Genomic DNA, 12,909 nt, shown 5'->3' with positions numbered 1-12,909 from the left:
TTTAGGACAATACAAGTTAGGCTTAATATTGTAAGGCACTTATTACCGCTTGTATTGCAGTGGATCAAGTCTTAAGGCATTTGTTGTATCAACTGAAGGTAATAATGCTTTGGAAAGTTTTGAATGAGCCAGCAGTTCTAGTATGTGACTATTTCAGCCGATTTTCCCCTGCCCCCCTGTGGTCTCTCTAAAACATTGTTTGAAGATATTCTCCATTGAAACTCTGGTTCTTGGTTAGCTTGTCAACAAAGGTGATCAATGTCCCCAGGTTGTTCTGAGGCCAAGGAGCGATAGATTCTATTCAGGGTGCAGTAGAACTGGTTTTGTTTTCACCTGCAGCTGCCCTGACTTCCATGACTACTCACGGATCGGGAGGTGCTGTAGCGTTTTTTCACGATCATACTGATGTAAGCTTTCATCAGCTTTGCAATGTCAACCACCTGCCAAGAGCATGAAGAGCACAGTTCTTAGTAAGGTAACAGTATGTGAATGAATTTCTTTGGACACTAACAATATAAAACTACCAAGCTTTCAATGAAGCCCTTTTGCAGTTAAACAAATAAAAATACTCAGCACTTCTACCCATGTCATTCTGTCTTCCCTTTACAAAGATCTTGAACAAATCTCTGACATTTGCAGCCATTACTTGAATTACTAAAGTGGCCTGGCTATCAGAACAGGAAGGCCACAATAACAAAACTACCTTGGCTCTTACCTCACTAGTTTCAAAAAGCAGTTCTCTTTCATCCACCACAATCTTGTAGGTGTTGGCAAGTGGAGCACCAAATGACAAGATATGTTCATACTGAAACACCTCCAGAGGCCTTCCTTCCCCACGCTTGTAGACAGAAACTGCATCGGCACTGACTCCAAGCCACAACTCCTGTGGGAATCCCCCTTCTTTACACTAGAGAAAGAAATGTAAATTAACAGCAAGGGGAACAGCAGGAGTCACACAACACTTATTGTTGGTGTTGTCTGTAACCACTTGTTAAAAAGTGCATATTGCTTGTCCCTTTTTGAATGTAGCCTTTTACACTTCATACACTTGTTTGCAACCCGTCAGGACAGCATTCTGTCCCTCTATTTTATGGTTAACTGGTGGATTTAAATAGCTACAGTGCTTGCTAATGGGAGTAGGCTTTTAATAGCTCAAAGTTTATTACATCAGCTGTCTGAGCATTGTGATAATGTATTTATGGTTTCACTGCTCTGGGGTGAAATCATCACCTATACAGTGTAAGTAGTTTGAATGTTCATACGGTCTTACCTCTACGTCAAAGAGCGTTGAACCATAGCCAGGCCATTCCTTAATCAAAGCCATGTACTTTGCCATGGCCTGCTCCTGATTCATCCTCTGGAGTTTTTTCCATTTGTCAATAATACTAGTCCTGGAAGCTGAGATTTCCTCTTTGACCCACATGTCTAACATCTGATCCTCCTCAACCTTCTGTTTGCTGACAGAGCCACTGCGGAAACTCCTCCGCAGTGTTCCTTCAAGAAAGCTGGCTCGTTTCTTCTCGGCCTTCTCTGACACAGTAAATGTTTTGGTAGACTGTGTAATCCTAGACTTCAGCTTTTGCAAGGGATAGACTTCCTCCAGTTCTGGTATGGTGGTGTGCACACTGTAATCTCCCTGAAGGTACTGAAGGCGCAAAGCTGCAAGGACCTGGAGGGTTTCCTCAGGAGCAGGATAATGTCCTTTAATCATTGCTTCGTGAGCCTGCCAAGGGGAAAAAAAGTAGCTTTTTATAAAGCAGCCTTTGAAAGAAATATGAGAAAACAAGGGGAGTAGATTTACTCTCAGGCAAATGCAGGACCTGATATAAATGATCCATTTAATAAATCAAATGGGGTAAATCTCTTGGCAAATTTAAGCTGGATAAGACTGGGTTTACCAGAAGAACTGCAAGGCAACTGAGGAACCTGCTAAATGGGAATTACTTTTACTAGGACAGCTTTTAGTGAGCTCCCGTAACTAAGAGTAACTGAACTATGAAAAAGGAAAATAAAATGTAAAGGGGAGAAAACAGGATCTAAACATCTGATTGGGGAGAAACCCTGTGTTCAAGGGCATTAGGAAGAAACGGGTCTCTAGTTTTGCTCACTGCTATCAATAATCTAGCTGTGAAAAATTGATGTTTCTGGCCAAACAAGCCAAGCTCTAGGACAGCTTTGTAATTTTACTGAGGGGAAACAATAAATCTTCAATGGATCCCAAATCAGATTAGTACAATGTCAACATATTACAGTGCTCTGTAGCATCAGGGGTGAGATTCTGAACCAAGAAGATTCTCCAAAATCCCAGCTCTCTGCAAACTCATTCAAACCTGTGGAAATGTGCAGCAGCTAGGTGTTTTCTTTCATATGACAGTAGTAGAGGAAACAAACACACATCGTGTCTGGAGATCCAGGAATTGCAAGTTTAGTAAACACACAGAGATAATTCACAGTTAAGTAACAAACAGTTCGTTTAGGTGTACAAAATGTGCCTTTAGACATGCAAAATGGTTTACTTGAGATTGTACACGTGCAGAAGAAAGAGCTGTCTTTTAGAAATGGAAGGCCAATATTTTAATGAGGAAGAAGAACTAAAAGATTTTCTTCAGCACCTTATGATTATTAAAGGATTGAGACTTTAAAATAATGGAGACTGCAGAATTAAAATTGATGACAAAAGGGAATTTTCATAATTGTCTGAAAAAAGTTGATGACTGACATCAAAAGCAGATAATTAGAAAAAATAGAACAGAATTGATGTTAGAATGTAATGTTACCTCTTCAAGGTATTGCTGTAATATTGCTGGTAGGGATTGAATGTCATGCTTTATAACAAATACTACTGGTTTTGGCAAGACATAAAGTATTTGGCTAAACACTAGTCAGCACAGAATGCTGTGTGAAAACAATCTGTTTCAGCAAATGTGCTTGTTGTAGCTGCTCACAGAAAACTGCCTGAATCTGCCTCTTAAGCCAATAATGTAACGTAGCAGATTGGATGCAGAGTTCTCATAGATTTTCTTCTTGCTGTTTGAACTTCATCCCAGAGAGAGGCACTGGATGACTCTTCTAGAGGTAACAACGGACAGACAGAATGGCTGTGTTTCTAAGGCAACCTATTGCCCAGATCCTTCAGCCAACAATAAGCAGTTCTGGGCTGAGTGACAGTAGTAGGCTCTGGAAGGAGACTTTTGGTAGACTGGTGATGTAATAGGGTGCCTTAAAGCCTAAACTGAACAAGGAAGAAATACTCCATTGCAGGGAAGATGTAGAAGGGGAAAACCCTTCATATGTATGAAAATTGAGGTACGTCAGTTCTCGATCGCATCCGTCTTGCTCACCAACAGAATGTCAGTGTCTTGGCATTGTAAAGAGCCAGAAAACAGAAATCTTAACCTTATACAGAAATCTTTATCTGTGTCTAGTGCCCACCTGAAAGAAGGTGACTGCTGGAAGAATTTTTAATCATTTGCAATATAGTAGAACAGGAGAAGGTCAATCAACAGTAATAAATGCCATCAGTGAGTTTCTGAGTAACTACAGGGATTGTTATAATGGAAATCCAGCTGCTGATGCATTTAATTTTCATTATAAATCAATTTAACTTGTTTTATGTTTTGTAATGTAGCTTCATTCTGAGCTCAGCATATCCATTAAGTGGATTTCTGTTCATCAGAGATGTCTTAGAGTTACTGCTGAGACTGGACTGATTATACTATGGTACCTATGAAACGATCAGTTTTTGGAAAGATAAAAGGCTATTGCTCAATTAGTTCTGTACAGTTGCCAGCACGAGTCTTTTACTAATTAATTTGTTGCCACTTATACTTTTTTTCACTTTATTTCTTACAATTTCTTCAGAAAATGGTTTAAGAAGAGGAAAATTAAAAGCAAGTATTATTCTTGCTTATGTAGCTTAGACCCAGTTATCCATTTTTCTACCACTGTACAGAAAGCAATTGGCAAGTAATGCAGAAGTAAGAAATGTAACACTAGAGAAATCATCTGTGCTTCACTTATGTCAGGATAGGCCTATTTTGACCACTGAACTGCTTCCTTTGCCCTTGATGCTTGAGTAGTAGTGCATTTAGTTGAACAGAAGCAAAATCAAAACTCTCTCTGTGCTGCCTGGACCTCTTGCTTTTTCTCCTCCTCTTAGAAGTGCCTCAAAACCTTTGTCCTTTACCTGCTCAAACATAAAGGCAAATTCCACACTATCTTTTGGGACGTTTTCCGTGTCCAGGAAGCAGTAGAGCTTGAAGTAGAACTTCCAGTGCATCTCCCCAGCTTCAGCAGTGGCAGCAAGCCTACATGGTTGTGTAAACAGGGAGAGAGATCAGATCTGTGAAATCAAACTATTTTCTAAATTGCCACCTGCAGAATCTAAGCAAGGCATCAGCTGAATTTTGCTCTACGTGTGTCTGTGTATTTGGAGCCTACAGCAAAATCAAGGACTTACAAATGTTCAGTTCTCAAGTCAACTGTTTTTAATATTCTCTTAGTAAACTTTGATTTTTAGATAAGTCAGGTGTTAATAGAGCAACATTATTAAGTCCTGTTATAAAACATAACTGCACAACACTTAAAACATTCATTTTTTCCCCATTTCTGGATAAAGGGTGCTGATTGCCATGCATACAACATAAGGATGATAAACAGGTATTTAGGCTTGTATTACATTTTCTTACTACAGTGCTATGGATGGTTTCAATTTTACTGGTAAGAGAAATGTTGTGATATTGTGGTGATTTCCATGTGAACTTAGATAACAGTTGGAATGGCAGTGACTGCCTGGAGGTCAGTTCTCACATCCACAATGGCAGTAATGGTGGAAAAATTTGTAATAGTGGAAAAGAAAATGTGGAAATAGTGATGAGAAATATTACTCTACTGGTGTCAGGACAGAGGAAAACCAACACAAGTGTATAGGTGGCTATTAAGTCTTTTAAGGAAAAAAAAAAAAAGATCCTTTTGTTCCAGAAATGCCACGTGTGTAATTCAGCTGCATCACCACAAACAACCAAGTGAAAGAGAAAATTCAGCATTATTGACATTGGAAATTTATTTAATTGCTACTTATTAGAGTGAAGAGAGACTGAGAGGTACACTCACTTTTCAAACTTTGCCAAGACATCAGCTACAATGGTTCTGCTTTCAATTGCTTTATCAGTAGTTCCATTGTATTCAAACAAAGCAAACATATTTCTGCTATCCTCCATGGCCAAGCCACGAATTAACTTTTCAACCACCTAATGAAAAACAGCACATGAAAAAACCATAGCATGGAAAAGCAGTATCACAGAGTAAGACAGATACTTAGAAAAAAATAAGAGCTAGGTTTTGCATTAGGCTAAAAATGTTATTAACTTGTCCTCATCAGCCTTATTAATTGTCAAATTCCACTGTAATTTTTATTCTTTCAGAATATATATGTGCTATCTCCTGGCCAGATAAAACACCTGTATTTTGCCAACTCAGCAAGAATCTTCCAGTTTTAGGAAGCAGCTTGGCTCTCATACACACCAATGTCTACTAAAGTTACTCCAATAATGCCCTCTGCCTAACTGCTTAGTCTTTCCTGTAATTCCTCCTGTAAGAAGGAACTACAGTTGGGTAATCCTCTGCAGCACAAAGACAGTTTTTATAGCAGGGACTTCTCCAGAACATACTGCAGGGAGGGACAGCACTGCAAGCCTTTCCTTCCCGGAAAGGAGACACTGGCAGAGAAAGCCCCAGTACTTCCAAAGTGCAACACTACTGCTGCCTTGGACTGGCACATAAAGGGGCACACTAATCTTGCTCCAGAGACATTTTGTCACCACCTCTCACCTCTCCAGCTGTAGTGTGTGAGTTGATTGTAATCTTACAGGAGCCCCCACCATGGCAATAAACTGTGGATGTCATCTCCTGCCTGCCAATCAGTGCTTCTATTTCATCCCGTGATGGCACAAACTCTCTGCATTTGGTTTTCTTCAGAGATTCATAAGTAAAAAGTGCGTATTTCTCCATTTCAGTTCCTGGAAACTGGTCACGAACCCTGTGAGACAAAGTTTATTACTTTAAGCTGCCAGTCTGTGAAGCTTGCTTATTTGAGAATTTTTTTCCCCTGGGACTATTTCTGTATCCAGTACACTCTTTAATTGACATGCTCCAAGTACAGACAAAGCTTTTAAATTACTGAGTTTGTTGGTGGACTAACTTTCCTAATGACACACTCTGCATTCTTCCATTGCATCACAGCAAAAGGAACTCCACATTCTGGTTAATGCTGAACTGCCAACAATGATTTATTATTATTTAATGTTCACTAATACTTTAACATTAGATTTGCGATCATAAGTTTGTACCTCAAATACATCTTTAAATATGATACTGTTCTTTTATGTGCATGATGCATACCTCGTAAAATTAAGGTAAGTGGGATGAAGAATTTTTAACAGGTTGGTTTGGACCGTTGAGAATGAGGGTATAGGCTGCAAGTTGTTTAAGTTTATACAGTTACAGGAAGTGCCCCTTTTGCCAACATTAACCAATTGTGCATTCAACTTTGTGGCATTTTGCTTGATTCTTCAAATGAGTGCAATTCCATCCATATGACCAGCTCATACACACTATTCCTACAACATTTTCTTTTTAGATTCACTATTTGGCATAGTGTAGTGATATAGCCAGTTTGCTAAGGGAATACATCTTCAAGTCTCGCTTCTAGATGTCTAAATACTGGTACAAGTTGTGGTGCTTTAATAGTTCAAAGGTTCTTACCTTTTGAGATGAAACTTGAGATATTTGAGGATGCTGCGACTAGGCAGAAATGTGCAACTCATGCAGGTGAGTATTTGCCAGCTATAGAGGTTCCCCACGCTCCCAGGGTTAGGCACTTTATTGGTTTGCTTGATGAGCTGACAGTAGAGCTCATCTCGGAGAGGTCGTAAATCATGTCCTGTTTGGAGGATACCTTGGATTATAGGGATGGGATCAGACATAGACTCCAGCTGCTGTAAAGAATTAAATATCTTGATGGCTTCATCCTGCAGAGTTGTGTAGCCTTTGTCTTTCAGCACTGCAAAAGAAATATTAGGAGAGATGAGCTTAGATTGAGATATGAAAGAAAAAGCACTCAGGCTTAATGTGGAAATTGCCTAATGCTACTCTGACACCCTTGTTATGCAGGATATTAGAATCTCTATTTTCCACTTCAAATGTATGATGCAAACTCATTTTATGAGCTATTTTGCTATTGAGATTTGTTCCAAATTTAATAACTGAAAAGGTGTATCTTGATTGATCATTTTTTGTCACTCTTGGGGCGGTCACAACACACACAGACAGTGCCTCGGACAAAGGGCAAAAAACCATTTATTAAACAAAGCAGCCTCTTTTATACACCTTTTGTATGTTATCATTTGTGTTACATATTCATTGGCTGCTAAACTACTACAATAGACTCATTGGCCATTATTAACTATAACATATTGTCATTGGCTACCTATGGCATAAGCATTCAAGCATTCAGAAAAATAACAGGTGCAGGTATGTTGCTGTTTTTCTCCTTCTATTGTTTAACTTTCTTGCTTCTGTTGATACTACATTCTCATGGGTAAAAACTAATTTCTTTTCTTCTCACGGGTTTTTCTCACGAATAGAAGTTAACCATGTCCAAATTAAGGTCTGCGAAGCCTCCAGATCTGCTGCTGGCCTCAACAATTTTTTGTGATGGATAGTCTTTCTTCCTGAGCAAGTCACGCTGCTGAAGTGCCATATCACACTCCATATTAACCTCCCACCCTCCTCCCATGGATGAAACTTGTGGTCTGAGTAATATTTTGTTTAATATGCAGTTGCAAACTAAATTAACCAAATCCTTTTTAAGAACACCAAGTTCGCAATCATCAATAGTTCTGAACCATTCATTCAAAAGAGACTTCTAAATTAGTGCTTGAATCAAGAATATTAAAAGAGATGATTACACTCATTTCAGGACTAAACAAGCATTACTTTTTAAAACCATGTACACTCATAAATGTTTTTTCCCATAAATAAGGATTCCTATCACATCTGATAAAACGTACATCTGTTAATTGGAAGCTGTGGCTGCTGCAGGTTCCCACATGGGGTAGGAAGCAACAGTAATTGGAGGAGGAGAATATGATTCAAGGAGACTGAATGAATCGGGTTTAGTTGCTTATTTCAGTGCAAGACTTTTCAAACTCAGTCTTCTTAGCTGTGTTGCTGAAAGCAATAGCAACCTTCCCTTCTGTAACGCTCTTGCAGGGACACCACAAGCCCATGGCTCTATGCTAGGCAAACTGCTATTCTCAAAAGAGCACGGGGAAACTTGTCTATTTGTATTATAAACATGTATTTTGCCTACCATTACTTCACTGTAGACTTAAAAATTCCATCCTCTGGTTTAGTCTTTCATAAGGAAAAGTGGTTCTATTATTGGAAAACTTACAGTTTAGATTGATGTCCCCATATGGCAGTGGCAGTAATGGTGAGTGCAATGGATGATGAGTGTAACGGAGAATAGGATTCCTCTTATAAATCTGTTCAACCACATCAGCATTCAGGCAGTTTTCCTGTTGGGGTGAGAAAAAAAACAGGATTTGGGGTCCAGCTTTAGAATAATGCAATGCTTTGTGCCCTTAGGTTGGTAGTAAAAAACTGAGTAATCGGTGTTACCAACACTATTTGGTGCTAAATGCACTTGTGGGCGCTGTGGCTGCTGTGGCATGCTGTGGGCCATGAATGCTTAGTACCTGCCAACCTCAGGCCTTGGATGGGCTTGTTTTATCTGTGCCATAAAAAACCAAACTACAGCAGAGCTGCAGGACACCAAAATCATAAGTAGTGTGAAGTATCATAACAATTTTTGAAGTGTGTTTTCATTTTATCTTCATTTTTACTCCAATAATTCTTAATGGGAATTATGACATCTGTATTCAAGTTTTATTTAAAATTACTTCTCCAGCATAACTAATTGGCCTTTCAGTTAGAAATTGCAGGAGCTACCAAACAAAACAGTCCAGAAAAAGTGCTGCTGTAAACCTGATACACCCAGTCCAACATCCAAATACTGCTCTCACTGTTCCTCTTAGGCCAAGTTTGACAGATGTGTGACCACTGTCTTCCAGCAGTCCTGAACTTCCATATATTTCTCCTGCTCTGAGAAACAGCATTCATAGTCTTGGAACCAAGGACTTAGTATGTCTTTTCCATGAGAGAAGGGGTGGCACTCTAAGGGAGAAGGTCAGTAACAGTTCTCCCCTCTTGCCTATTTTTTTGATCTCTTGTGAGAATCATCATCCTCTCTCCTAAATGCACATTAGCAAAAAGCTGCAGAAGGACATTCTCTGGCTGTGCATGCGCTGTCTCCAATGAGACCATAAACAGTAAGCATGAAATGAGTATTTTTCTCATCACACAGAGGTATGAGGTCCTTAACCCATGCTATCATAAAAAAAGAAAAGAACCAAAATGACAAAAAAAACCCCAGAAGAGCTGTCTAGTCCACATCCTGGTGTGCTGCTCACTGTGGACAGAGTCAAACACGTCTGCTAACTCATCAACCTGCACACTGTGCTCTACTGCCAGGTGTAGCCATGTCTGTCAAGTTACACAAACCAGTAAAACTTGTTACTGTTTTAATGGAAAAAAGTTATCCCTCTTGCCCTCCAAGCTGCACTTCAAAGTTTGCTCCTCTACTGTTTAGACAGAAATTCCTTTATCAGGTCAGAGAGTACATTCAGGTTTCACAATTTTAGTCCATGTCACCGTGTAATTAAAACATAATTTTCTGCTTTATTACCCAATATGGCAAAGCCAAAATAAAGATTTAAGCAACCGTTCTTTCTCACCCCACGCCATCCTGCTTGTGCCCACCTTAATATCCTGAATAAGCTGCTGAGTTGGAGTATCAATGGGTGCCTTTGTGTCAATCACGTTCTGGATGGCACTTGACCAGCGGGTCGCCTCATTAAGCAATTTCGTATAGAGACGGTAACAGTGTTTGCGTCCATACACGGTCACGTTCCAGTAACCTGGCACAACAGCAAAACTGGTCAGCATGCAAGCTGCAGCCCAGCACACACCCACTGCTGCATCCCAGATCATGCTGGCAGTCTTTCAGGAACTATAGCTGTATGAGTTATTAAGTATCATAATATAGATACTGTGGTATTAAAGGAGATTTTCTCCTTTAAAGAAGCCTAGGAGCAGCCTCAGACTACAACTATGCATCATGCAGCCTCCTGTTTTACCCAGTAATCTTAGTAAAAATGACTGCAAGACAACGCTGTTGATACTGTAGAATACTGTTAGCTCCACTGTAGCTTGTGGGCCCTACTTCTCCAGTCCTGTGTGTAACAGGAAAATCTGAGACAGAGTTGCTTTTTACTCAGGAGTCTCTCATAGTCTGTGGCATACCTACAAACAGGTACAAAGCACAAACTACCTCGTCTGTCATTAATTTTACACCAATGAAGTGGAAACTATGATAGAAAGAGCATTTCAGTTCAAATTCTCTCTCTGCATCACTGTATAGGCTTTTTATGAAACAGATCCAATAAAAGGAAATGTGTTTCATCTTTCACTAGTGAAAGCCTCTTTGAAGTGTCAGTGACCCCAATGAGATAATACAGGACTGTCAACAGTCACTTCTCATTTGCAAACAGACGCTTCCGAGTTGAAAACCAGTTTTGAAAGTGCACAGTGGAGCTGACTCAGGTGTAATATGTAGGTTACCACAAACTGGACTCTTATTCTGGATCTCCCTATACCTGCTCCACCAATGTTGGCCCTCAAGAGTTCCTCAGCACAAAAAATAAGGTATGAAGAGAGTGCTACCCATGTCTCTCCCCAGGTCTTTGATGTGTAAGCACAAGTGTTCACACCAAGTTGGTAGCCGTGTCAGTCTGTGATAATTTGAATGTTGGTGAGAACAAATTTTACTCTTCTATACACTACTTTTGTTTTTTCACCCAGTAACACCCTGTAGAACACTTCAGTGACTTGGAACCCATTTGTTCATGGAACTGCCCCCATAATAATCCATTTAAAATATTCTTATGCATTGTTTCTTGCATTACTAGCTACAAGGACAGAAGGCATACTTGAACAGGAGCAAACAATTACCTGTTTCTTTGAAGATTTTTTCATCAGGTGGGACCACTGAGCAGAGGCTGTTCAGGACCAGTGTACCCAATTTCAAAGCATTTTTCTCTGAACTCTTGTAGTAGTCCAAAGAGTTGTGTGTCAAAACAAACCAACGCTTCTTTAGTTTTAATGAGGACATCTTTGGGTTGTTCTTTACTTCCTTGTGTAGCCATCCTGTTAAGGACACAATTTGTATCACACTTCTTTTTCTTGAACAGAGTTGGACAAAAGTAGGTTGCTAAAAGTTGGTTGTATACTTTCAACAACAACAAAAACATTGTGTGAATTGATAAGCTCACATAATAAACAACATCAAGTAAAATTCCCAAACAATGAAATTATAAAGATAAAATTAATATGAGAACCTTTCAATTTTGATGTTTCACTAGAAGAATTATTCTGTCATCTTACAAAAACACTTTTGTCATCATTACAGTGTTTTCTTACATGGCACAGCAAGAATATAATTTCAGCTGTATTAATTTGTGAGTAAACTCCACCACGCAAAGATGAGGCTGCAACACTAACCATGTTGGCATATTACCCACATTGTATTGTGGGAACAATCTCTTCAAAGCATAATGGATGTTATTTACTTTTTACTGCCCAGTCAGTTCTTACCCCTCACAATGAATTCTTGTCCCTCCACTCTAGTGTCCCCCTTTGACCTCTGGAGCAGGGTTATCCAGTGATGCATCTCTTCAGGAGTGTCAGCATTACAGTGAAGAACACGATTAGCAGTGATGATCACAAATGAATTTGGTCTATGAAAATAAATGACAATTGAAGCAGCCTTTATAATCAATATACATACTGTTTATCTCACTCCCCATAACCATAAAAACTGTTCATTGTTTGCATTTTCTATTCAGACAAATACTGTCCACCTCCAATGCATTATTTATTTATCACCTAAAGAAAAATATTAAGCATTTGAAAAAACTCAGTTATGTTACATTCACACCAAAATGAGAGGGCTACGAATGGTGGGAAAGTTTACATTAAATTGCAACTTTTCATATCCCAAAATAAATCTGCGGTGAGAAGAACTTCCAATCTTTAATCAGCTTTGGATGTGAATCAGAACTGTTTCAGGGTCAGATCTATTTAGTGTCTGCTTCAGTAGCTACATTAGCTAAAACAAACTACAGTATACAAAGGTCTATAGTAAAGCAGCATGTGAACACGGATTCTTTTATTTTTAATGCAGTGCAACCCAATTCACAGAGAATACAATCTATTTTTAATGAGAGTCTGGCTTTTACCCAGTCCTACACCAGGATTCACTGAAGCATGAAGAACTAGTCCAAGTGAAGTGTGCTATGGCTCTCTGGATCAGACAGGCAGGTTCCTCAGCCTACAACGCTTTCTTTCACCCTTTATCATTAATTTTTCATCCTGGAGCAAATGCCCAAAACAAAACATAAAATTCCCCCACAAGACTAAAAAATCCATGTGAAAAATGCATATAAGAGAAATGCTTAACTTGTTGCATTAGCTTAATGCAGGAGAAATGCTAACTTAAAATTGTGAAAGCTCTGGACATTTGTGTTGTATTGTTTATGAAACTTGGGCTTGTAAATTCAGTGTTATTTCTGGTATCAGTATTTTGGCAGGCCAAGGACAAAGCACTAACTTAAAACCAGCTGTTTTACACATGTACACAATGAGGAGAAACTGAAGTGAGCCCTACAGTTCAAATAACACCTCACATCCAGTAACCTTATAAACTAGTCATAGTCTGAACCCAGTTTA

At 39.2% G+C, this 12,909-nt stretch overlaps 1 protein-coding gene across 1 annotated transcript in view; it reads right to left on the bottom strand.

The window, feature by feature from the left end:
- Nucleotides 1-329: 329 nt before the first annotated feature.
- The window catches only part of MYO10 (myosin X), a gene marked incomplete at both ends in the record, with an annotated part of 161,899 nt that continues 149,319 nt past the window's right edge, over nt 330-12,909 (bottom strand). The window contains 11 exon segments of the mRNA XM_082289298.1: nt 330-440; nt 716-907; nt 1,271-1,723; nt 4,187-4,307; nt 5,113-5,249; nt 5,830-6,037; nt 6,763-7,060; nt 8,456-8,579; nt 9,883-10,040; nt 11,134-11,328; nt 11,776-11,918. Of these exon segments, the coding sequence (XP_082145424.1) occupies nt 330-440; nt 716-907; nt 1,271-1,723; nt 4,187-4,307; nt 5,113-5,249; nt 5,830-6,037; nt 6,763-7,060; nt 8,456-8,579; nt 9,883-10,040; nt 11,134-11,328; nt 11,776-11,918 (2,140 nt within the window).

The sequence above is a fragment of the Coloeus monedula genome (genome assembly GCF_965178545.1).
Source record: "Coloeus monedula genome assembly, chromosome: 1".
In the NCBI taxonomy this organism is placed as follows: domain Eukaryota; kingdom Metazoa; phylum Chordata; class Aves; order Passeriformes; family Corvidae; genus Coloeus; species Coloeus monedula.
The sequence above is the reverse complement of the archived record's forward strand: the minus strand, read 5'-3'. Positions and strand labels throughout refer to the sequence as shown.